At 36.7% G+C, this 26,342-nt stretch overlaps 1 protein-coding gene across 1 annotated transcript; it reads right to left on the bottom strand.

The window, feature by feature from the left end:
- Positions 1-6,045: 6,045 nt before the first annotated feature.
- Positions 6,046-24,893, bottom strand: LOC100020188 (dimethylaniline monooxygenase [N-oxide-forming] 4). The gene is given in 10 exon segments (XM_007480768.2): positions 6,046-7,829; positions 11,575-11,644; positions 12,606-12,958; positions 13,962-14,017; positions 14,019-14,162; positions 17,471-17,613; positions 18,735-18,897; positions 21,164-21,352; positions 23,723-23,937; positions 24,688-24,893. Coding segments are annotated over 9 exon segments (1,698 nt in total). The 5' UTR covers positions 23,855-23,937; positions 24,688-24,893; the 3' UTR covers positions 6,046-7,381.
- Between the last annotated feature and the right edge of the window lie 1,449 nt (positions 24,894-26,342).

The following is a 26,342-nucleotide window of genomic DNA, read 5'->3' as shown; positions in this document are numbered from 1 at the left end:
TCAGAGCAGGGCGAAACACCTACTCCAACACCTTCTTGTTTACAGATGAGAAACTGAAGCTCATTTATCCAAATGAGATGACTCACAAAAATATTAAGGGATGGAGTCAGGATTTGAAAACAGGTCTTTGGCTCCTAATTGAGAAGCTATCGAAAGAAAAAAGAAACAGCACGATCAATCAACTACCATTTCTTCATCGCCTTATGTGCAAGGCACTGTACTAAGAGTTAGGAAGACGAAGACAAAAATTAAAATATTCATGATACATGTAAAACCCAGGGTAATTGCTTGTTGGCTCTGGGAGGGGGAAGGGAAAGAACATGAATCATGTAACCACGAAAAATATTCTAAATTAATTAAATAATTTTTAAAAAGTAAAGTGTTGCTTAGGGAGCATACATTCAGGTGGTGGAGGCAACATGTACAGAGCTAAACATATACACCATATATACAAAATTAATACAGGGAAAAACCCCTACTGTAAAGTTAGTCCTTTTTGAAATATTAGAATCAGAAGTCAATAACCACCTAAACTAAGTGATTCAGAGTTTTTTTTTTCTTTTTTGAGCTGTGATTCCCTGTTGGCAGTTTACCCATAATTAATGAAAAGTACAGTAGGCATAGACATTGGAAAAATTAAAGTGAAGCATATTCAATGATTACTTTGAGGGAGATTTTTCTGATGATTTCTGGTCCAAATGGAAACCTGAAATGACTAAATTAATCGAATTTTATTCTTCCACCTCTAGAAAACACAAAGATACTTTACCACAGTAGGCTCGAAAATGTCTGAAAGATAACCTACACATAAATCTTATTAACTCGGATGTTTAAGCTTGAAGAAGCTTTTGAAGTCATCTAGTTTGTCCCCTCATTTTTTTTTTCATATGAGACAATTCAAGTTCTTAGAAAGGAAATAACTCACCTAAGATCATATAACTAGTTTGTGACAGAGAGGGCAATAGAAGCCAATTCTCTTGATTGTCACAAGGTTATTTCCAATTCCTGCTGAGGTTAGCCACTGAGCAAAAAACCTTTGTACACACATTTGAAACATGGACATTGTACTTACTCCTTAGGAAAAACAGAGCAAAGATTTTTCCACACACTTGAAGCAAAACTATGAGTAGCAACCTTTTATATTATGTTGAGAGGTTGTGTAGGGAAGAGAATTTCTTGGTTGTGCCTGGAGGTGGAAATTTATTTACTAAATTGAAAGAGAACACTTTTTGCCTGGTATGACCAACTGTTGCATGAAAATTCACCAAATATATTTCCCAATTTGGTTGAGCAAAATATTTTTAATCCTGCTTCCCCAACCTTCCCCACAATAACAAAACTATACTATTGTACAGCAGTTAATTTTAAAACCAAGAAGACTTGGGATCAAGTCTTGCCTCTGACATCTCTGTAGCCATGGACAAGTGCTATAACTTTTTTTTAAACCCTCACCTTCCATCTTGGAATTAATACTGTGTATTGGTTCCAAGGCAGAAGAGTGGTAAGGGCTAGGCAACGGCAAGGGTTAAGTGACTTGCTCACTAGGAAGGGTCTGAGACCAGATTTAAACCCAGGACCTTCTATCTCTGGGCCTGACTCTCAATCCACTGAGCCACCTAGTTGCCCCCAAGTTCTAGAACTCTTAGTGCTCTTTAGGTAACTTCATAAAAATCTAAGTTTCAGAGAAGGTACTCACTTGCATTGTTAAGGGGGAATTTCCTCATCAGGCTGTTCCCTATGTCAGAAAAACCATAGATCTAGTCCCTGTCCTTATCCTTTTGCCAGGACCTACAAAGGGACTTAACCATTTATGTTAAAAATGTACATGAATATAATTAAAGATTCTGATATAATTTCTATCTCTTCATGGAAGGTGGTCAGATGCCATATCTATTAGGGCTCATTCTAGTCCTAGGTAATTGTCTGCTGACCCATTTTCAGGATTCTCAATATGTAAAGAATTGAACAAAAGACCCAGAGTAGTTTTTGATATATTTATTGCACTGACTGAATTGCTTTAGAGGATAGAGACTGGCTCAGGAGAGTTGTATTAAATTTGAAATTTAGCTATGAACAAACTTTGGCACCTTTGTATGAAATTATGGGAAGAGTTTTACAGAATCTAACTAGATTTTTGATTTGATTTGATCCCCCCCCCCCACCATGGTTACATGATTCATGTTGTCTCCCTCTCTTCTTCCCTCCCACTCTCAGAGTTGACAGACAATTTCACTGGATTATATGTATCTTATCACTCAAATCCTGTTTTCATATTATTCATTTTTGTAATAGTCTTTGAAAACCAAAACCCCAAATCATATACCCATATAAACAAGAGATAAATAATGTTTTCTCCTGGATTTCTATTCTCACAGTTCTTTCTCTAGGTGTGGATAGCATTCTTTCTCATAAATCTCTCAGACCTGTCCTAGATCATTATATTGCTTTGAGTAGCAAAGTCAGTTGCATTTGATCATCCCACACTGTTTCAGTTACTATGTATAATATTCTCCTGGTTCTGCTTATTTCACTCTACATCAGTTTGTGTAGGTCTTTCCAATTCTTATAGAAATCATGCAGTTCCTTCTAGCACAATAGTATTCCATCACAATCATATACCACAATTTGTTCAGCCATTCCCTAATAGAGGGACATCCCCTCCTTTTCCAATTTTGATACCACAAAAAAGCATGACTATAAATATTTTTGTACAAACAGAACCTTTCCCATTTAAAAAAATCTCTTTGGGATATAAACCCAGCAGGGGTATGATTGGATCAAAGGGCATGCATTCTTTTAAAGCCCTTTGGGCACAATTCCAAATTGCCTTCCCTAATGGTTGGATCACTTTACAATGCTACCAGCAATGCATGTGTCCCAATTTTGTCACAGCCCATCTAACATTTATTGTTTTTCCTTTGCTGTCATATTGGCCAATTTGCTAGGTATGAGGTGGTACCTCAGAGTTGTTTTGATTTGCATTTCTCTAATCAGGAGGGATTTAGAACATTTTTTCATATGATTATTGATAGTTTTGGTTTCTTTATCTGAAAACTGCCCATTCATATCTCTTGACCATTTGTCAATTGGGGTATGACTTAATTTCTTATGAATTTGATTTAGTTCTTTGTATATTTGAGAAATTAGACCTTTGTGAGAATTTTTTAATGAACATTTTTCCTACTAACTATATTTTTGAGTCATGTCTACTATTTCTGTGAGAACAAGTAAGATTAATTTAAAAAAGCATATATATCTTAAATTATAGGAAATATGTTTTCTCTTTCTCCCACTCCCATCTTATTGGAAAAAGAAAAATAAATTTCCTGTAACAAATATTTAGTCAAGGAAAACATATTCCTTCACTGTCTGTTTCAAGGCAGAAGAATGGTAATGGCTAGACAGTTGGACTTAAGTGACTTTCCCAGGGTCACACAGCTAGGACGTTCCTGAGGCTATATTTGAACTCAGATCCTCCTCCTTGCCTGGCTCTCTATCCACTGATCCACTTAGCTGCTCCTGTCCTATGTTTGTAATGACCTAGGGCATATTTGTTTTAGAAAGAATTTTATTAAAATATAATATCTAGATAAAGCTTCCTCAGAGGGGAGAGAGAAGCTTTAAGGTAGGAAGATAGAGAAAGGATAGAAGTTTTAGATACCACGAGGGGGATGACGGAGTCGAATGAGAGATATGAGGTGGCAGGAATGAGTCTTTATTAATTATCAATGAGCCACAGCCAAGCTCTGATCAATGGACCATTCTGAAGGCCTTTACCAGTCCAGAGATCCAGATTTAATACCACACAGGTCAGAGAGATGATAGAGAAAGATTAGAGATGGAGCCTGGCTCCAGCAAGGACAGGCATCAGTGCGAGCTGGAAGGGAGGAAGAGCAGAAGAGAGAAAGGCGGAGCTGGCTGGGCTCTATTTATATGCAAATATACATAGTACATAGGGATGATTACCATTGGTTAATGACAAGGTATAGGTGTGGTTTCTCTTAACCAGTTGAGCACAAAGAAACCTGTGTTCCCGCCTAACCTAGGGGAAGCTGGGGTCAAGGGTCAGAGGCTTTCCCAGCCACGTGCAATACTGAGCATGCTCAAGACTGAGCATGCTCTCTTCTAAGGCAATCTGTACATACCAACTGTTCCCCTTGCCCATAGCTAGGGGTGGACTGCTACACTAGACTAGTTTCTTTTTGGTCATGCTTTTAGGTAGTTCAATGATTCTCAAATTACTTCTCTTAAATCTATTTTCCAAGTCGTTTTTTTTTTTGGTACCAAATATCTTACATTTTCTTTTATTTTTCCAGTCTTTTACTTTTAAAAATATTTCTTGTCTGATGGAGTCATCTTCTAGTTCTAATTTCAGAGAATTTGTTGCTTGAGTAAGGTTTTGTGCTTCTTTTGCCAAGATGCTAATTTCCTGTGCCAGTGAAACTAAAAAATTGTTAGGCCTTAAAGTAGAAAGGTTTCAGGTGTGAGTTGGGAGATGGGCTGTGAGTCTATTATAAGAACCAGACAAATTATGTTGGGAAAATCTCATGAGCAGACAGAGTATTGGCCACTCGGTGAAGTTATTGTTGTCTTTTCACAACAATTTATGGATTGCTATTAAGTCATAGCATAGTTGCAATAGAGATTGATGGAATATGTATCTATAGCTGATCAAACAAATTTAATGAACATTTATTAAGCTCCTAACATATTTAAAGCACTCAGTTACATTCAGAGGATATAAACACACAACCAAAATAGTCCCTTCTTCCAAGGAGCTTAATTCTATTAGGGTATGCAATGTATATATGTGTGTGTGTATGTGTATATATATATATATATATATATATATATATATATATATATATATATATATATATATATATATATAAGATTACAAGGTAACTTGAGAAGGCAGTGAGCATCAATGAAAGTGTATATATTTAAGTAGATGCAGTCCCAGCTTATCCAAATAGATGTGACCCCTTGTTTCTTAGAATTGTATTTCGTAGTGTCTATCAATACTGGGACACTTCTAGTATACCTTCATTTTTCTTTCTTTCCAGGGTGCTTGAAGTTGAAGAGAGGATAAATTAAATGACTAGAGGGAGGGAAAAATAAAAGGCTAAAATGTCTTTGAACAGGTGGGTTAGTTTTGGTGCTCTTCTAATGGATTGGGTAGAGTAGACTATAATTGTTCTCCCATAAATTCTAGGTATTAGAATAACTGGGTGAATATTTATCTTTTTAATGTTAATTTACATGGATTTGCTGATTTATGCCTCCAGCAGCTCCATGAGTGACTGAGCAGTTTCTTCCTTTGCACTGATATCATCTCAGAGCCTAGCACTTAATAAATGCTTAAAAAAACAATTGGATGATTTGTCTAACTTAATTAAACTGTATTTGCTTTATTATGAAGAGATCTAAGTGATTTTGTACAGCTAAATCTAAATAAAGTAATTTTTCAGTGGAGATAGGTCTGAGTCAAGAGTATTAAACCCATTCCTTAAGAAGACTCTCAGAGCATTACAATCAATCAATCAATCAATACTTATTAAGCCTCAACTATGTGTCAGGCACCTTGCTAAGTGTTGCACAAGACTACAGAGCTTGAGTAAAATGTCCAAACTCATATAGAATATAATGCTAAAAATCAAGTACATTAATAAAAGGTCCCTGAATAAAGCTTTGAATGATGATAAAGATTCAGTGAGGCTGAGATTTGGAGGAATTTATTTTCAAATATGACAGATGGTTAATGCAAATTCATGGGAGGATAAGATGGTATGCTAAGTTTGGGAAGTAGTAGTCCCACTTGAGGGGAATATAGAGAAATTAAAGCAAGGATAACTCTCTCTCTCTCTCTCTCTCTCTCTCTGTCTGTCTCTGTCTCTGTCTCTCTCTGTCTCTCTCTCTCTGTCTCTGTTTCTCTCTCTCTCTCTGGGATTGTGTATGATGGACTTCTTTGATGAACTGTATAGACTTCCAAAATAATGGTTTTATATGCACAAAACAAAATACATAGGATTACAAGTCAAGTAATTATACTGAAATGTAATGTTTATTTTATCAGTCATTTTAGTTGTGTTTGATTCTTCATGATCACATTTGAGGTTTTCTTGGCTAAGATACTGTAGTTGTTTGCCATATCCTTCTCCAGCTCATTTTACAGATGAGGAAATGGAGGCAAGCAGGGTTAAGTGACTTGCCAAAGGTCACACAGACAATAAATGTGTGAGGCCAGATTTTTAACTCAGAAAGATGAATATTCCTAACTCTAGGTCAAATGCTTTTTTCATTGAAGTACCTATCTGCCCTATGGACTCATCTTCATGAATTCTATGACCTTAGACACTTATTAACTATGTGAACTTAGGCCAATCTTTATTCTTGTTTACCTCAGTTTTCTTATCAAAAAAATGAACTGGAGAAGGAAATGGCAAACAATTCCAGAATCTGTACCAAGAAAACCTCAAATGACGTCATAAAGAGTCAGCATTGACTGAAATACATTTATCAAAATATAGAGATATCTCTAAGTTTTTGGTCTCTAGGTTAAAATACTTTGATCTAATTGATAATAATCTGACAATAGCTAACCTTTATATGGTAATTTAATGTTAATAAAGTGCCCTGGATCATTTTATATGAAATAAGACTGGAAAATTAGGGTTGAATGAGATTTTGGAGGGACTCAGTAGTTTGTATTGAGCAAGGAAATAGTTTTAAGAAAGATGGAAGAGAGAGGGGGAGAAACTGATTAAAAGATGAATAAAGAGGTTAAAACAATCTGAGTTCCCAGAAAGATGATGATCTGAACAGAAACAAGAACGTGCGGTGAGTTTAGGGGTGGGGTAGAATAAGAAAGATAAAACCCGGAAAATAACATTTGTGTGGCTGATTGTGATAGCCTAAGGTATCAGTCATGTCAGGAAGATAGAGATTTCACAAAAATGTGCCCTCAAGTACATGTAGCAGAGTGGGGAGAAAATAATGCTACGCAAATTGTCAGAGAGTAGGCCAAAAGGGATAGTGGCATTGAATATTCAAGTCTGTCCCTGTCTGAATCATAGGTATCAATGAAATAAGAGAACTGGAAGAGGTCAGTACTGAGAGTTTTAGCTTAAATGGAGGAGACTGACAAAGCTAGGGAAGGGGCTAAAGCCCAGGGTAAATGATTATTGAGATTAACACATTAACTAGTCAAGGAAGCAGAGCCCAGTCAGCAAAGTAGGGAGGAACAAGTGTATCAGCAAAAGGATACTGAATTGTGCTATCGAATCCTAGGACCCTTTCTTGAGTGCCATTCTATATACTTCCCACCCTGTGAGGAAGTTTGTGAGAAGCAGATAGAAGAGGAGATAGAAAGGAGTTCTTGTTACTTAGGTGTTAGACACCCTTTCCAATTACTGGCTAGATAAGTGGAAAGTCTATTCCCCAGTTTGCCAATTCCAGACAATCTTATGTGAAAAGAAGATTTATAAGCAAGCAAAACAGCAAAGAACAGGACAGGTGTCCCCAACAAGATCTTTAGCCAATGAGGAATAAGAGTAGGTTCAGAAAAATCATCAACAACTCGAGTTTGTAAAGGCTTGAGGGTACGGTCCCACTGAGTCAAAATGGCATTTCTGGCTCCATCCCATTTCCCAGGTCCTGTCAGTCGGTACTGGTAAGAGGTGCAGGGACCAAAGAAAACTTCTTTTCCCAGCCTGGGATCCTTAAGGAACAAAGATAAAATTCTGGGCTTTGCTCCTATATATCTGGCAAGTTCATCCAAGAAGTCGATATAGTCCAGTTTCTCATTTCTGGGATCCTGAATGATGCCCCTTAGTGAAAAGAAAGAAAATGGTGAATCCTTTGTCATTCCAGTTACTCCCCAAACTTCTCAACTCCTTCTCATAGAACTTATAGAACCAAAACACGAAAGGGATGTTTTTATTGGGCAAGATTAGATAGAGATTTTCTTGGGCTTGTTTTATTAGAAAGGGCCAAGAAGAAATATTTATTGTGAGGACAGGTAGAGAAAATGGAAAAGAAGTAAAGTTAGTGGAGCATTTTCAAATGTTGGTTTAGGATTCCAAGTTCAGTATGAGCTAAAAGTCTGGTGGTCACTCTAATCACGAACTAGAAAGTATTACTTCCTGAAGTCATAAATCCATATACATTTGCTATCAGAAAGAAGAATGAACCTCCTAGAAAATCCAAATACTGCTTTTTGATTAATAAAATAAATTAGGAATTTTCCTGTTGATGGGAAGCAAAAATGTTAGTTCCATCTTGCTAAATCTTTCTATAAAAACCAGAAGGGACCGAATTGTTTAGAAAATAGAATGAATAATAATTTCAGAACTGATTTCCTTACAAAATAAAGGAGTTTAGGTGTTATGAAGGACCACGGTAATCATTTAGTTCAACCCACTCACCCCAAATAATCCTTGCTACAACATAATAATCCACCAAATATTTTTAAAGCATTTATAAGGCACTGTATATAAGTAGCACAAATAAGGATACGGGATAGATGAACATCTTGCGATTTTACAGACATAGAAAACTCCTAAATAAGAAAACTTTGTCAGTGGGCATATGTACTTATAAATTGTTAAGAGAGCTTCCTAGATTATTGAGAAGTTAAGTGACTTGCCTAGAGTCAGAAACCCAGTGTGGTAGGGAGAGAATTTGAACAATGACAAAATGACTAACTATCTCTTCTCTCCCTTCAAGAACGTAGAGTCTGCCTTACCAGTAGTCATCCAGCATTTTCTTGAATGTCTCCAAAGAGGAGAGCCAAGCTGGTAAGGTGGTACAGCAGTTAGAGCACTAGGCATGAAGTCAGGAAGAACTGAGTCCAGATTTGGCTTCAGATACTTACTGTGTGATCCTGGGCAAAGTCCCTTAGCATCTGTTTGCCTCAATTTTCTCAACTGTAAAATGTGGATGATAATAATAGTATCTCTTTCACAAGGCAATTGTAAGGATTGAAAGAAAATATGTTTGTAAAGCTCTTTGCACAGTGCCTGACACATAATAGATATGTAAAAAAAAATACTTGTACCCTTAACATGTCACAGGATCATATCAAACCTTCTCCTTCCTCTCATGGAAACTCATTCTATTTTTTGGAGAGCTCTAATTTTTAGGAAATTTTTGAAATTAAGTTTAAATTTGCCTTTTGTGACCTCCATCCATAGCACCAAGTTCTGACTGGTGAAGTCAACCTAATGCTTTTTCCACATGAGAGAGCTTTAAATACTTAAAACAGCTATCATTTTCTGTAGTAAAATTGTATCTTGTTTTAGTTCCTCTGACCCTCCCTCCCCCCTTCTATACAGTATAGTAAATTTATATGTAAGTCAGTAGAAGGTAGCAAGATCAGGAATTAAGTTTGAGAAAGGGTCCTAGAAGTCACATACAGAACATTATGAAATTCAAAGGAGCATAACTTGCACACCGTATCATATATTAACTAAAATTCAATTCCTGAGGCAGCTAGGTGGCAGAGTAGATAGGGAGCCAGACCTAAATTTGGGCAGTCCTGGGTTCAAATATGGACCAAGACACCTCCTAGGTGTGTGATGCCGGGCAAGTCATTTAACCCCCATTGCCTAGCCCTTATCACTCGTCTGCCTTCAAAACAATATTAATTCTAAGTCAGAAGGGTTTATTAAAAAAATCACTTCTTGGTAATGTATGCTAAATCAAAGGAAGCCATCTAGGACTTGTTGTTAGGGCCTTTTGGTCCTGAGATATGTAAATCTCAGATAAACTCCAAAGCTCCAGAATGACCAGGAGAACACCAAATGGCACTGACGATTTTAGATGATGTGGACACATTAACTTTAAAATTTTACTGACCACTTTGAGAGGATGTGTGTATGTTAATGATAACCATAAGGTGGCACAGGTAAGAGTTAGTCTGTTCCCTCACAAATACTCCATAAAAATGAGACCTCAAACTCTTGCCCTCATGCTCTCTCCCCTCTCCATTGGGTCCACCCTGCTGAGCACTCCCAACTTTCATCCATGCTTATACGAGTGATTGTCTGTACCCTTCCCCGCTTCCCTTCTCCAGCTCTTCTGGCTTCTTTCACCACTGTTCCCATTCCCATTCTGTTTGCCTCTGTATCCCCCTTTCATACTTGCTTCTGAACTTTCTGTACTGTTTCCTCCTCCGTCCTCTATGTCTCATTAAAATGTGATTGCAACCTCACTTCTGCTGCCATCAGGGATTTTCCTAGGGTGTCACCAAAGAACTAGCATGCCTGCTCCCAGTTCATAGTTCCATAAATTAAACCACACTCCACTTTCCCTCTAGATCTTCTTTTTCCAAGACTAAATATCCCCAATGCCTTAAAATGAAACTCATTTGGCCCAATCAACTTCTTGGATGTTGCCCTCTGGCTATGCTCTACTTTACCAATGTCTTGTCTAAAACATGTCCCCCACCCCTAAATACAAGGCTCAGCTAAGGTTTAACTAGAGCCTCTCTATTCTTCCTCACTTTGAGATCCCATAAAACTGATATTATCACTCTGGTGACTCATAATAAGCTAGATAAGTAGAAAGTCTATCCCCCAGAATATGTTTACTTATCCTTTGAAGATATTTTTATAATGAACTTAAAGTCTTCTAAAACATCTAGATACTTTTCTCAGATGAACTTCTATTTTATCATGCCTTGATTATCTCATCGTTTACAAGCTGATTCTTTGAACCCAAGTCAAACATTTCCATTTATCTGTATTAAGTTAGAAAAATATGCCTCTGCCTCAACTGAGTCATTGATGAAAATGTTAAAAACCATGGATCCTGGGGAATGTCATTCCCTCCAAGAATACAAAATCACCTTTCATAGTGACTGATGCATAGAAGTACTTAATACATGTTTGTTCTCTTGCCTTTCCGCCTTTCCTTCTTCTTCCTCCCATGAAAACTAATTCTACTTTTGGATGGCTCTAATTGTTAGGAAGTTTTCTAGTAAGACTTCAGTAGTAGTGGGTTTAGGGATTTGCATAGGATCATTGGCAATATGTATTGTACCTAGATCTACCAATATAGTGCAAATACTGTTATTCAGTCATTTTTCATTTGGGTCTGGCTCTTTGTGATCCTATTTGAGGTTTTCTTGTAAAGTTAATGGATTGGTTTGCCATTTCCGTCTCCAGCTCATTTAGAAGAAGAGGAAACTGAGGCAAACTGGGTTCAATGCCTTGTCACACAACTAGTGTTTGAGGGTAGATTTGAACTGAGGAAGATGAGTTTTCTGATTCTAGTTCTGGCTCTTTATCCACCGTACCATCTAACTGCCCTATAACAAACACTAAGTGCCAACTAGATACACTCTTCTACTAGGCTGTGCAACTATAGTATTCATTTAAGAGAGGATCCTTGAACTCAGAGAACTTATGGTCCTATATTGAATAGGACACAAAGAGATAAACACACATTAAAAACCATTTTTACACAAAAATGATCTTTCCTATGGGCCATGGAAATGACTTTATTATGGAATATTTATTTTGTGAAGAAAACTTTTTCTTAGTTGTCTCTGTGATGAAGGATATTTCATACCTTTTAACAAGATCCTCCTTTCTGGTAGCATCTGCCATCAATTGATTTGTTGGTGGTATCTTGCATAACCCTATGACAAAAATAAAATACATGATTAAAAAAATTGTAGACAATTGGCCAGAGCATGTCTACTAAAGCTATTAGACTTGGATAGTTCAGTGAATCAGTAATATCATCAGTGTGGACACTCTTTTTAATAGTGTAGGTCATAGTCTATCTGTGTTTTCTCATCCTGTATGATTGGATGAATCCTAAATTCTCCATAGGAGAATTTAGCTAGAATACAAAAATATTTCTTAGATTCCAATTACAACAGTTAAAATTGATTGTAGAATAATATCATGGATTTGGGGCTAGAAAGGACTTTAAAAGGGATATAATCTAACCCTCTCATTTTGCAGATGAGAAACCTGGGGCTCAAGAAGGTTAAAAACACATTGGACAAGCATCAGAAGCAGGATCTAAAACCAAACTCTGATTCCAAAGCCAGTTACTTTTCCCTTGCTAAATATAATTATTTTTAACTGGCAAATCAGATCATCACAGAAGCTGATCCTATTGTGACCTCACATCCTGATCTAATTTCTCTGGACTCTTGCCATGTGTAGTACAACCATGATCAATCTCCTCCATGTTTTCTCCTAGTCATAGTACTGGGTTCCTGTTTGGTACTGATAGTTCTCTTCCATGATTATGGGCTACAGTCTATTTTATCTGGTTCCCCCTGCCTGTTACTTTAGTCCCTATGGCTGAATGTCTGCTATTTGCTAGCAGAAATACTTAGATGCAATTTATTTTCCTGCCCTCCCTGCCCTCCTCTATGACCTACAGAAAGGTCATATTGCTTGAAAGCTTTTCTGAGGATTTTTTAAAAAAGGGAAAACATATGCCCATAATTCTATTCCTGTAAAGATTCTATATATTTTCAGATAAAAAATTTATTTGAATTTAAATGGTTAGGGAAGTGGTCGTTACCAGGCACAATCAGATCATTTTAAAAGAGTTTTTGAATCCCAAGAGAATATATTTACCTTTAAAGACCCTTGTGACCCATCGTCCCTGGAGTTCAACAGCTGGCAAGATGGCTCCTTTAATGCTGATATGACCCATGATAGCCATTGTTGGTTTTTCCAAGTTTGAAGGAAATACATGTTTGTACAGGTAGATCTTATTTTTGCACAAACTTCTTGTAGGTTCTTCAAGGAAGGGAAAGGAGAATGTGTATCCAGTAGCAAAAATCACTACATCAATATCTTCTTCCACTGTCCCATCTTCAAAGATGGCAGAGGTTTCTGTAAACTCTTCCACATTGGCCTTTACAGTGATAGCACCACAAAGGATACAGCTTGGGAGCTCATCATTTATAATTAATGTTTGTGTTTGCCTTTGGAATGGAAACAAAAATAAAGCCCTCTCAGTGATATTGTGTGTAGATCAATTAATAAACCTTTAGTACTGCAGGCAGTATGCTAAGCACTGGGAAACTATTCTGAGTAATAGATGAGACTGAAACACATAACTCATTCAATTCAGGAAATTTATAATAAATTGCATATTTATAAGAGTACACTAATCTACTTAATCAAAAGAGTCCATCCAGTAACTTTCTCTAGACTCAAGAAGAATGTTTCTAACTTTTCTTTTTCCAATTCCAACAGTAAACTGTTAGAGATTTGTACAGAAATAAAATCTCTCCCTAAGAATATATTTCTAAAAGAGATTGTAATCTACCCAATGATATGGTAACTGAATATCTTTTTAGTTCCTTCTGATAAAACCAAGCCTAGCCAGAGCTAGAATCTGAATCATTGAAATCAAGACATAACGAAAACAGGCTGTAGAATAAAATCACTTAAAGAAAAATTAAAAGGACATTTTCATCTTTTGTACTATATATTTTTCCCTGAAGGCACTCTGCCTCTTTCTTGTTTCTTATTTTTCTGTTACATTAAAGTTCTGGGGTGTCTCCCTCCATCCCCACCTTTGTACTATGCATTTCAAAGCAACTGACTGATATTTATATCAATCCACATAATTGATTTTCTTTTCTTTTTTTTTAAGATTTTCTTTTCTTTTCTTTCTTTTTTTTTACCTTCTCTATTAGGCTTGTATTGATCCCAAGACAGAAAAACAGTAAAGGCTAGTAAAAATGTACAGGGTCATACAGCTAGGAAGTGTTTGAAGCCAGATTGAACCCAAATCCTCCTGACTTCAGATTTGGTGCTCTATCCACTGTTCTATCTCACTGTTCCAAATCCAAGTATTTTTGGGCAACATAATTATAGGAATATGATGAAAATATTATCATTTTAACATTAAATTTAACTTCCCATGTCATAAAATTAGAAAATTTCTGTAAATAAACATTTCTAGTTTAAAATAATTACCCCTTAGGAATACTCAGTCCATAATTTTTGTGGTTAAACCATTTTGTAAATTGTTTCATCGTTTATCCAGTTTCTTATGGGTGAAGGCAGCATGCCTGAAACCATGTGAAGAAATCTTGTAAGCAAGATCATAAGAAGGGGGTATCCATCTTTAGAAAGGCGACTGAGGACCCAGGTACCACTTCTAGTACTGAGAAACACCTAAAAGGTAAGGCATGATAAATATAGCATCAATCATTTTATTTTACTTCTCCCCATATAATCCATATAATAATATTGTCTTTGAGCACTTTAATATCTTAGGATTAGAAAAATGAAATTATCTCCTATGAGAAGTGATTATACATAGTGCAGTGTGTTAACTTTGAAGTCAGAGTTGCTGTTGCTCAGTTGTGGTCGGTCACGTCTGACTCTTCATGACCCCATTTGGGGTTTTCTTGGCAGAGATACTAGAGTGGCTTGCCATTTCCTTCTCTGGCTCCTTTTATAGATGAGGAACCAAGGCCAACATGGTTAAGTGACATGCCCAGGGTCTCACAGCTATTAAGTGTTGGAGACTCTATTTGAACTCAAGAAGATGAGTCTTCCTGACTCTAGGTCCAGTATTCTGCTCACTGTGCCACCTAAGTGCCATGAAAACAAATTACTTGAGTTCAAAGCCTACTTGTGTAATATTACTGCTTGTGTAATATTAGGTTAGTCACTCATTTCCCCTGATCTTCGGTTTCCTCGTCCATAGCAGGTGGTACTAGATGATCACTAAAGTTGCTTCTGTAAAAGAAAAATTCTGGGAAACAATCTTCTGAGCAGAACTGACTTTATTGTGAATGTGTGACTCCTCTAAATCAGTGGTCTACAGACCAGGATTGTCTGTGACCCAGAGCTTGTGAGCTGACTGTTATTTATACTTTAGCAAAAGAGCTAGATGACACAAATTCAGTTTAGAGGAGGTTCATCTTTATTCTGAAGGTCTGGCTTCCCCTTTCTCCATATAGAGTGATAATGGGGATGACCAAGGTTATATATAGTGTCAAAGCCAAATGAGATAATATGGTTTCACAGAGTTCCTCAGAAATTCCTAGATGATATTCTAGGATGCTAAAGGCATGCACACAACTCTCCTTGGCAAAGATATTTCACGAGATACTGCAGGGACTTTTCATTATTTGTTTAATCATAATATGATCATTGATTACTGATTATCATATATAGCTATCCAATCAATAACAGACCATTGATTATAATTTATACTAAAATACTGATTATCTAATGGGATTATATGCAGAGGATATACAGCTATGTAAAGACATTAAACAATGTATATCTTCTAAGTTGCTTAATTAAATTCTTTATATTTTTAAGCAAACATCTATGAATGATGCAAATTCAGATACACCCTGAAAGAGTTTGTAGGATTTAAAGACTGATGTACAGGTGAACAGATGAGTTTCTAGACTTCCTTGTATTGTTATTTTACACATAATATTGATTTGGGGCAGCTAGGTGGCTCAGCCAATAGAGATCTAGGCTTGCAGTTAGGAAGACCTGGGTTCAAATGTGACCTCAAATCCATGTCTCCCAACTCCAAGTTCAAACAATATTTCCACTACACCCTTGAAAGCAAAAAATACTATTGCTACATGCCTTAAATGTTACAGTTACTTTTATGATGCTAGACCAAAATATTTTTTTCCTATCTGTGTGACCCTGGGAAAGTCACTTAACCCTGACTGCCTAGCCCTTGCTGCTTTTCTGAGAAATGATCCCAAGACAGAAGGAAAGGGTTTAAAAAACAAACAATATTTATTTGACAAGAGTCAGCCAAGGCTTAGGGAAAAGAGAACTACCTATAGTGCCAAAAAAATCTGGGTATAAGCTTTTCTTATGACATATATTGGCTATATGAGCCTGGGCAAGTCTCTTAACTTCTTAGTGTTCAAAAAGGCTGCAATTTCTATAGAAAATACTGACCCTGCATTGATAGGGAGAGCTTGCTTTTCTAGTACTCACCTATGTCAATGAAAATAGAAGTCTGATCTGTATGCTGTGCCAACTGGTACCAGCTAGTGAGAAGTAATTATTAAATTTTCATTTATATCTCAGAAATAGGCAAATGCTACAAGTCAGGGCTTTATTATTTTATTGATTGTTTAGACTTAAGAAAGTGATGGAGAGAATGTTAGTTATAAAAATTAAACTTAAAAATTTGTCCTGCATAAATTTCCCTGATTGTGCTCCCCCAAAGAGCTGGTTGTTCAACATTTACTAGCAGAGTTCCATCTGTATCCTTATAAATAGGGATAAATCCAACATATTTTTCTAATTTCCAAAAAAGAAATGACTGAAATAACTTTTCCCTATACTACTCTGTTTAAATATATATATGTATATATGATACATATTTTTAAAGACCTTATTTTATGTCTTATTAATAACTCTAAGATAGAAATCAAGGACCAGGCAAATAAAGATGTGACTTATACAGCTAGGAAGTATCTGATGCCAGATTTGAACTCAGGTCCTCCTGACCCCAGGCCTGGAGTCTATCCACTGTGCCATCTGACTGTCCCCACCCATAATAAAAAAATATTTTAGTCTAGCATCATAAAAGTAACCATAACATTTAAGGCATGTAGCTTTAGGGTTTTACCTTTTGTCTTCAAGTTCTGAATTAGACTGTTGTACAGTGGAAATATTGGTTGAACTTGTAGTTGGGAGACTTGAATTCTAAGCAGTGTGAGGATACATGTGTTTTTCTTCTTTACATTTGTTGCTTTGAAATACAAAGTATAGCAGTTGAAGCCAGGCATAGAATTTGGGCTTTGCCACTTATTCTCTTGAATAAGTTACTTCACTTTTCTAAGATTCAATATTTCATTTGCAAAAATGATAGGATTAGATTAGATTAATTTACTCTAAAATTTTAAATTCTTATTAGTAGCAAACTATTCATGTTTAAAATATGCAACATTTATATTTTCAATGTTTCCATGACTTCAATAGTATAAAAATTCTTTTGGAAAAGTAATTAAATTAGGAAGGCACTCTCCACTCCATCTCTACAGCAGTTGAGCTCCAATTTCTCGGTTCACTCCTGCCTGACTCTTTCCTAAGTAACAGCCTCCAGAGAAGTGGCCTCATCTTGCACAGACCCTCATTCTCTGAGACTCAGATCTTTTGAAATTTGTCTTTCGAGCTACAGAGGAATTTAAATTCATGATCCTTTTTCTGCCTGGGAATGAGAGAGGAGAAAGAATTAGCTTTCTATGGAAACTGCCTACTGGTCAGGCATCAATAGCATTTTTCTAACATGTTTCTTGGAGACATGCCCATTCTGCAAGTGGAAACTTGCCATGATTCAGAAAGCTGGGAGCGTCTATAGGAAATTCCAGCATTTCTTAGTTCAATGTGTATTCATGTGAAAGAATAATGGCCTTGTACATTTTTACAAGCCCGAATCATATTTGGGGAAAAAATGAGTTGGAGGACTCCAAGAAAGGGCAGTGTACCTGAGATGCCACACGACTGACTTCTACCGCAATATCACCTCCACTGTTCCCGAGCCCAATCACAAGGACCTTTTTACCCTGAAAACTTCCTGGGCTCCTATATTCCTGACTGTGCAGAGTCTGGCCTTGAAATATGTTGATTCCTGTGGGAAAATGAAAAGAAGAGGCACGATGGTACTTAGGAGCTCTGTCAGTGCAAGCAAACAGAGGCAGGAAACAGTTCTGTTAGACAATGATGAACCAACCATATATTTTTTGATTTGAACTTAGATCTCTGACTCCAGACACAATATTCTATTGACTGTGCCAACTAGTTGCTCAGGGAGCCCTAAAGAGACCCTCAAATCAACCTTCTCCTGGGAGGAGATACTATACTGCAGAGAGAAGGTAATGAATGACTTGGGTCTCATGGAATGAGGGTCTTTGCAAGATGAGGCCACTTCTCTGGAGGCTGATACTTAGGGAGAAGTCAGGAAGAGCTGGAGGACAGTCACTGGACAGAGCAGCTAGAGCTCAACCTGGTGTGGAGATGGGTGGAGAGTGACTTCCCAATTTACCCTTCCAAAATAATTTTTACACTATTGAAGTTATGGAAACTCTTAAAATGTAAATATTGTATATTTTAAACTTGAATAGTCTTTTATATTAGTTGTTTTAAAATTTCAAATCTGGGTAGTGTGATGTGATGAAAATTACATTGAAATGAAGTCACAAGAACTGACTGCCCTCCTACATGCTTTGTTTGGCTAAAGATGCCTGTGATTGACAATGGCACTGGGAACAGGAGAGCTACAGAACTTCCGAATTGTAATATTGTTATTACTCTTAAAACTACTAGTATTATTGTGGGAAGATGACTCCCAGAAGTGCCTTAAATTTGAATAACTCTTGACACCGTGCAATCCCTTACATGCAGATTTTGCTTGAGGTTTGGATTGGATTGTCAAACTTAAATAGAAAAGGGACCAGTAAATCATACCTAAGGATTCCTGACACTGCGTTTTGACTCAATTTTTATTATTTTAATATTATATTATTATTAATTTTAATTAATATCATTAACATTATATAAATTCTGTTTGTTTTTATTTATTTTGTAAAATATTTCCCAATTACATTTGAATCTGGTTCCAGCAGCATTTGAAAGTGTTGTGGACACCTGTGGCCTGAGAGCAAGTCTGCTCTCAATTTGTGAATGAAATGCTTTTCTTTAGAAAAACCTGGCAGAGTAGCCTCTGCTTAGATCCCAGGCTGATAGACTCACCAGGGAAGGACTCTAGAGGTAAGTGAGGATTCAGGTAGAGTCCTGTGCAAATCATGACTGCATCAAAGACTGCTGTATGTTGCTTCCCTTCTTTGTCTGTCACCACATTCCACTGGCCAGAGACAGAGAAGTCTGGTCGTTTTGTCACACTGCACACAGTTGTCTGAAAGGAAGCAGAGAGATCTTCATCTAGAGGACCCACGGGCAGACCCGCTATATAGTCGGATTGATACAAGAAAAAACTCCCACCATGAAATTGGTCCTTCCAGTCATGGTATACATGAAATTCTTGAATGTTTCAGAGAGGGAAGATGGACTAGGATACCAAAAGCAAGAGGGATATTTAAGTGAAAATATATTATGTATTATGCCTTAAAAGATTCAGTAGAAAATTACGTGATTTACTGGCAAGGCAGTGTTGGAGGCAGTTTGCGTTGCTTCTTCTGATTATTAAATATTTACTGTGAACATTTAATCCTTGGAAATTGCCAATTGCTAAAAAATTTTTGTTGTTGAGTTGTTTTTCAGTCACGTCCAATTCTTCATGACCCCATTTGGGGTTTTATATAGGCAAAGATCCTGGAGGGTTTTATCATTTTCTTTTCTGACTCATGAGCTTGAATTACCATTTATTTTATTTTTTTATTTTTAAATTTTATTTTAAATTTAAATTGTTTTTTTTTACAAATAACATGAAATAACAAATTTCCACATAAGTTTTCTGAAGTTATATGATCTAAATTATTTCCCTTCCTCCTTCCCTCTTCACTCCCAAAAGCTGGTAAGCAATTCAATCTGGGTTATTCATATATTATCAGATAAAGCATATTTCCATATTGTTCATTTTTTATAATCTTATAAAACCAAATCCCCCAAAATACACCCAAATAAGTGAAAAATTGTAGGCTTTCATCTGCATTCCTACTCCAATAACTCCTTCTCTGGAGGTGGATCACTTGACCTACTATTTAAAATTTTTTCCCAGACTTAAGAGAGTAATGGAGAAAATGTCTATAGTGCAAATTAAACTTTAAAGTATATTCTGCTTCTATTTTTTTTAATGTAGGGAGAATCAGTTGTCAAATATTTACCATCATACCCTTGCTTATAAGTATACTTTGATAATGAATTGATCAGTATTTTGGCAGTTCTGTCATCTCTCATGAACATCATCCTGGAGAAAACAGAAATGAAGACAAATCCCTCCCTACTCATTAGCATAATCTGGTGAGTTGGTGAGTGAGGGAGATACCCAGAATTGTTCAGTTAACCTGATTCCAATAGCCCTGATTTCAAAATGTATCCCCCTTCTATTTTGGGAGTAGGGAATCAACATTTATCAGCTAACTCTTGCTTACAAAGAAGTCTTCAGTATTTTGGCAGTTCTGCCATCTCCTATGAATATTATGCTAGAGGAAAAGAAATGAAGACAAATTTCTCCTTACTCATTATTAGCATAGTTTTGTGTCTTATGGATGAGGAAGATATCTTAGATTGCTAAGATTTTAGTTCATACATTTCCTAGCATTTTTTTCCTGTCAGGAAGTCTTTTTGAAAGGACTGGACTAGGAAAGGAAGAAATATTTTATAGTTTCCTGGGCACAAGCACCTCTTCCTCCTTACTACTGAAGATACTTTATATCTTTTTAAAGGAATTTTAAATAAAGTTCTAGATTTTGAACTTGAATGGGTCTTACGATATGTCTTGTCCAATTACATTATTTTATAGATAAGTAAATAAAAGCTTATTTTATAGATAAGTAAATAAAAGCTTAGAGAGATCAAATGGTTTGCTTAAAGTTATAAGGATAGAAAGTGGTTGTCAGGATTTGAAACTATATCCTGAGTCCAAATTCAGTGCTCTATCCTCTACACTTTCAAGCCAAACAAATTTTAAAAAATTTAGAAAGAGAGGATGTGTTGGGAAATGCCGTCATTTTATTTTTTTAAATTAATTTTTTAAAGCCTTTACCTTCTGTCTTAGAATTGATACCAAGTATTGGTTGCAGGGCAGCAGAGTGGTAAGTACTAGGCACTTGGTGTTAAATGGTTTGCTCAGGGCCACAAAGCTAAAATGTGTCTGAGGCCAGATGTGAACCCAGGTCTTCCTGTCTCTAGACCTGGCTTTCTATCAACTGAGTCACCTAACTGTCCTGAAATGCCTTCATTTTAAATCTACTCCTGATTCCTGGGTGAAAAGAAAGGGGTAAATAAAGAAAGGTCAGGAACATTAAATATTTGAGTGATTTAGGTTAAGTGGGAATCCTACTGGACTATGGAGAAAACAATCTTGACTTTTGTCCTCCTTGCCTCTTACTAAGACAGAGGGAAATTCAGGCAGAAGCTTACTTTATCTTCTCCTTTTCATGATTTGCCCTGCTGACTGGTGATATCTGTTCCTGCATTTCTCAGTATCTAAGGTTTCTTACCTTTAAGTGAATGTATTTCAGAAGATCAAAGTGGTCAGCATAGGAACGAAGATATTTCAACAACTTTGCTTGGTTCACATAGTTGGGATAATCTTCTTGGAAGGGGAAGTCACTATAACATGTCATCTCCTTGCACACATTGGTCACCACGGATTTGTAGACTTGGGTCATTCCATGTCTAGAGTTTTCCTGAAGGAGTTAGAGAATCAATTTTTAGAGAAGAGAGGAGAAGAGAGGGAAAAAAATTCAGTATTGCTTCCAGGAAGCATGGAAAGGTTCCTAGAAAGGGGTGTTTACTTCCTATTGAGTTTCTACTGTAAAGATTAAATTTAATTCTCCCCTAATTATAAGAATGAAAATACTTAACTCTTCCCCAATTATGAAGATTAAATTAAAAATTAAAAAAACCCTGACAATTTTTAGATTTAATGCCCAAAAGTGTAAACACCCTACTTAAAATTTAAGTATGAAGATCTGCCCATTTTAGATTTAATCACCAAAGGTGCAAACACCTCATTCACACTTGAGTGGGGGAGGTTTGTGACCCATGTGTGTGATTTTGGGTGACAAATCAGAATCAACTGACTGCCTTCTGGGCAGTCCTAGAGCAGAGTGTCAATTGTGATTGGTAGATGTAGAATTAGAGAAAGACACAGGAAGTAACACAAAAAGAAATGTCTTGAAAAGGAGCTGTTACTTCCTGTGAGACAGAGTTCTTCATTTTTTGGAAGTGGAGACTAGAGAGAATTCTTCATGCTTTTGCATTGAGGCTGGTGAAGAGGGGCAGAAAAATCTGCTGACTGGACTGACACATGGTGAATGAAAGGCTGACTCTTATCTGCTGGATTTTTCTAAAAAAAAAAAAAAGACTATCTTCTGGAGAGACCTGCTCTTGAGAGATACTTTCTGGGTCCTCAGCTTTGCTGAGGCAGGTTGAAACTAATTCTCCCTGCCCAGAGGGGCCAGGAGTAAATTACTTAGTGCTCAGGCTAGATTTCTTACTGTATCCTCTCTCTAATTTCTTGCCTCACTCTTTCTATATTTTGTAAAGAAATTGGAAATAACATCTCTTTGGAATTAATTAAATTCCTGGCCACCACACTCATAAAATATAAAGTCCAACCTTTTAAAAATTAACCCCTTTTCCTACTACTTATATCATAGGGTTGTTATCAGAAGTCAAGCACTTCATCTGCTTTGAAGCACTATCTAGATTTGTATTATATGTGGTGACATCACATAGAACATTGGACCTGGAGTCAGGAGGTCTTGAATTCAAATTCTAATTTAGATGTTTATTAGCTATATGGCTTTGGGCAAGTCATTTAAACTCTGCCTCTTTAAAATGGGGGTAATAGTATCTAACTTCTAGAATTCTGAGAATTGTGAGGATCAAATAAGATTTTTTTTTTTGTAAAGAACTTTGCAAACCCTAAAGCTCTAAGTAAATGATAGCTATTATTAATATTCTATTTTGGTTTGCCCTTTGTTTTTGAATAGGACTGATGACATCAGAGGGTCATGTTTTGACTTGTATATGAATTGGATTTGAGAGTCAGAGTTCCATAATTATCAGCCTCGCTCTCCTTCAGAATCATCAAAGTCCAGTGGCAAGATGAAAATGGGATGATTGGTAATGATTTGGGTTGTAGTGGATGAATGAGGCATCTTTGATGTCTGACCATGTTCTAAGTGCTCCACAGAGCCTGCTTCAGCTACCTTCATGACCACTGGAACAAATTGTTCTCATCTGTCTCTTTTGCTGGAAAGTCTTCACATGCCTTGGGGTAGACACCCTCCTACATGGACAGGTTTGAGGCCTCTTAGTTACCTGGTTTAGCCCATATGCCATGCTAATCACCTGGGATGTGCCCATTGAGCCTGCTATAGCTTCTTAGAGACACAGATGAGAATTAGGTAAAAAGTGGACACCACAGGAGAATGAGCAGCCCTGAAAGGGACTTGGCAAGCCTTCACACCAGATGGGCTACTCCTACCTGAACACCTATCCACATTATTACTCTTACTCTCTCTCCAAGGAGATCCAAATGAACTCAATGCTGCATCCCATGTCTGATGAAGCACTGGCCAAAGGAAAGTCTGATGACCATGCTTTCTATTGGGCAGAAGTTTGGAGATAATATTCCAGTATTGACCTGTACAGGAAAGATGAACTATAGGGTTTAATCAGATGGCAGATGAACTAATATTGGATATTAAAACTATCACTTCCTTCCTTTTGAATATTATACTTGCTATCATGAGATTCAAGATCTCATTGGTTTTTTTCTTTTTTGCATGCCAAAAGACATTAAAGATTATATATTCCAGGCCCTTTATTTTAGGATAAGAAAACTGGACCCTGGAAAGATCAAGTCACTTCTCCAAGATCACTCAGCTAGTAAGTAGTAGATTTAAGAGTAAAATTTGTTTGTACAAGAAACTGACAAGGATCTTCTCATTCATTTATTGAATTCTGGATAGTCTCAACCTTACATTATCAAAGATGTATCAACTATGAAATTCAAGGGAGGAGAGATGGAGAGATTACACACTCACAGCAAATTTCCACAGACCTCCAATGTCATCACTTCTCTCAAAACAGGTGGGCTCCAGACCTTCTTCCAAACAGCATTTAATGGAAGTCAGTCCACTCACACCAGCTCCAATAATGGCGACTCGTTTGGCCATGATCTCCTATGTTAGGATTTCCCTTTTCCTAGGGAAAGAAGGGAACTCTTTATCACAGTGTTTGTGGGAGATCCTGTATCCTCCTAATAAAAAATAGGGAAAAGAAAACATAAGTAATAAGGTAAAACTATGCTAAGGGAATACAAAGATATGTTAACCCTAAGTAATCCCTTTACCAACTATGAGGGAACTTTTTCTAAATTGAAAGAGACAATATCATTTGGAGGAAGGTAGTACTCCTGGTGGCCCCTTAAGCTTTGCTCCTCAGTATCAGTAACTTGAGGCACAAGACATTAAGACACATGTATAGGGAACATGGGGAACATGGATACACCATCTCCAGGTAGATGCAGACACAGCGGCAGCAGGAAAGCAGCTTCTAGGCGAATGTTCCCTGGATTTATAAAACCTATCATGGATTCAAGGAAAAACTAGCCATTGAGAATTGAATAACAGAGGTGCAGAGCCCAGGAGCCCAACTAAACCCTTTTAGACACAATAACTGCTGGTGGAGGCAGTATAATATCTCCCTTCTCTTTTTCTCCCCTCTTTTCCCCTTCCTTTCTCTTCTCAGAGTGTCTTTAGAATCACAGAAACTCTGATTAATTTCACCCAGACATTCTTTCCAGAGGAATATTTTTATGATATCATATTTTCTCTTCTCTCGTCTTCTCTTCTGCGCTCTTGCCATGATGTGCAGAATAAGTAAGTCTGAGGAACCCTTGCTGCTAGATACAGTCATAGGAGAATAGATATATCAGGAAAACAAGCCACTTCATAATCAAACAAATATAAATATTTACCCACAAGGGAAACTGTCTCAATAAACTTACCTTGTTAGCCCAAAGTAGATTATTGACTGCAGTCTGTGGGTTATCACTTATTTCTTAAAAATCAAGAAGCCAAGAACTTATTCCTACTTAACACAATGCATTACAACTCAAGGTACTTCTTAGTTATAACAGATTCAACAGAATGAAATGTTCTCTTAAAGTGAAACTGGTTTGCAAGAAGGATTTCCTCACAGGCTTTCTTATCCTATTTCCTCATTTGCATGAGGGACAGATGATACTATTTCCTGAGTCATGATTCTCTGGTTTAAAAGAGAACTTTGGATATTGTGAAATAATTTCTCACAGTCTCTCTTTCTCTATCTGACTCTCCCTGATTCTGAGTCTCTCTTTATCTCTGTCTCTATTTCTCTCTTCCCCCATTTTCCACCCTTCTTACCCCAAAACCCCTAGGTCACATGATGATTTCCAACAACATAAACAAGATCCATAGTTCACTTTTAAACTAGGCTACTTAGGTCAAATGAATTAATTAATTGCTTCATATCAGACCCCTCATTGTGGTATGGTCCAGTTTAAAATGAGCTGAGGCTGGAGAGCTAAGAACAACAATAATTAAAGCCACATCAGGAAAAACAGGACACTCAAGAAGGGATAGGATCACAAGATCAATTATAAGTGGAAAGTCAGAAAGAAGGAAGAACTTCCTCATTCTTACTTTATCTATACTTTGCCTACTAAGGAGAATATTTTTTGAACTACACAGAACAAATATGCCTAATTGGAAGTTGATTTCAAAGATGAGAAAGAAGATAGTGAAAGAGGACATAGCTGTACTTGATGAGACCAAGTCATCTGACCCATATGAACTATTTCTCTGGGTTCTCAAAGAATTGGCAAATGTCATAGCTGAGCTATTACCACTGATTTTGGAAAGGTCATGGAGAATTGGTCATGCATTGCAGGATTGAAGAAAGGTAAATTTTGCCTTGATTTTCAAGCCAGGGAAGAGAATGAAATATATAAATTATAGGCTAGAGGATCTCACTTTGTTTCTTGTCAAATTCTGGAATGCTTTTTTAAAAGGATCATTAGCTATGAAAGCAGAACTAACACACACTGTGCATGTGTGCGCACACACACAAAATCAGGCTTTATCAAAAGAAAGATCATGTCAAACTAATTACATTGCCTTTTCCCCTCCTTTCAGTGTTGCTTAACTGCTAAATTATGTAAATGATTTAGTTAACCTAGATTTTAGTGTGGTACTCACTCTGGACTTCTCCCTTCTACAACTTAGACTGTTAGATTAATTGCCCCAGGATTTGACTCCCCCAGATCTGAGAAAACTCTATAGATTTGTACTCTTAAAACTATAGCTGACAAACTCCCCCTATCACATTTAATTTCAACAGTCAGTAAGAGAATAAAATTAGGTGAAAAAACAAGGGCATTTACTGAAATGTCAAATGAAATTTCATATTAGGAATGGTAGCTTCAAATATTTTTCCTAATAAGCTGGAGAATATTTTCACACACAAATCACATTATGATAGTGAGAAGAGTGGACATAGAATATGCTTATAGAGAAGCAAATATATGGAGAATTTAAATATTTATATTGATTTCTGTTGTTTAGCCTTCATCAATGACATCAGGAGATGTCTTGACTTGTGCATGAGTTGGATTTAAGTGAG

This window comes from Monodelphis domestica, chromosome 2 (genome assembly GCF_027887165.1).
Source record: "Monodelphis domestica isolate mMonDom1 chromosome 2, mMonDom1.pri, whole genome shotgun sequence".
Classification (NCBI taxonomy): domain Eukaryota; kingdom Metazoa; phylum Chordata; class Mammalia; order Didelphimorphia; family Didelphidae; genus Monodelphis; species Monodelphis domestica.
Note: the sequence above shows the minus strand (reverse complement) of the source record. Positions and strands in the feature narration are given on the sequence as shown.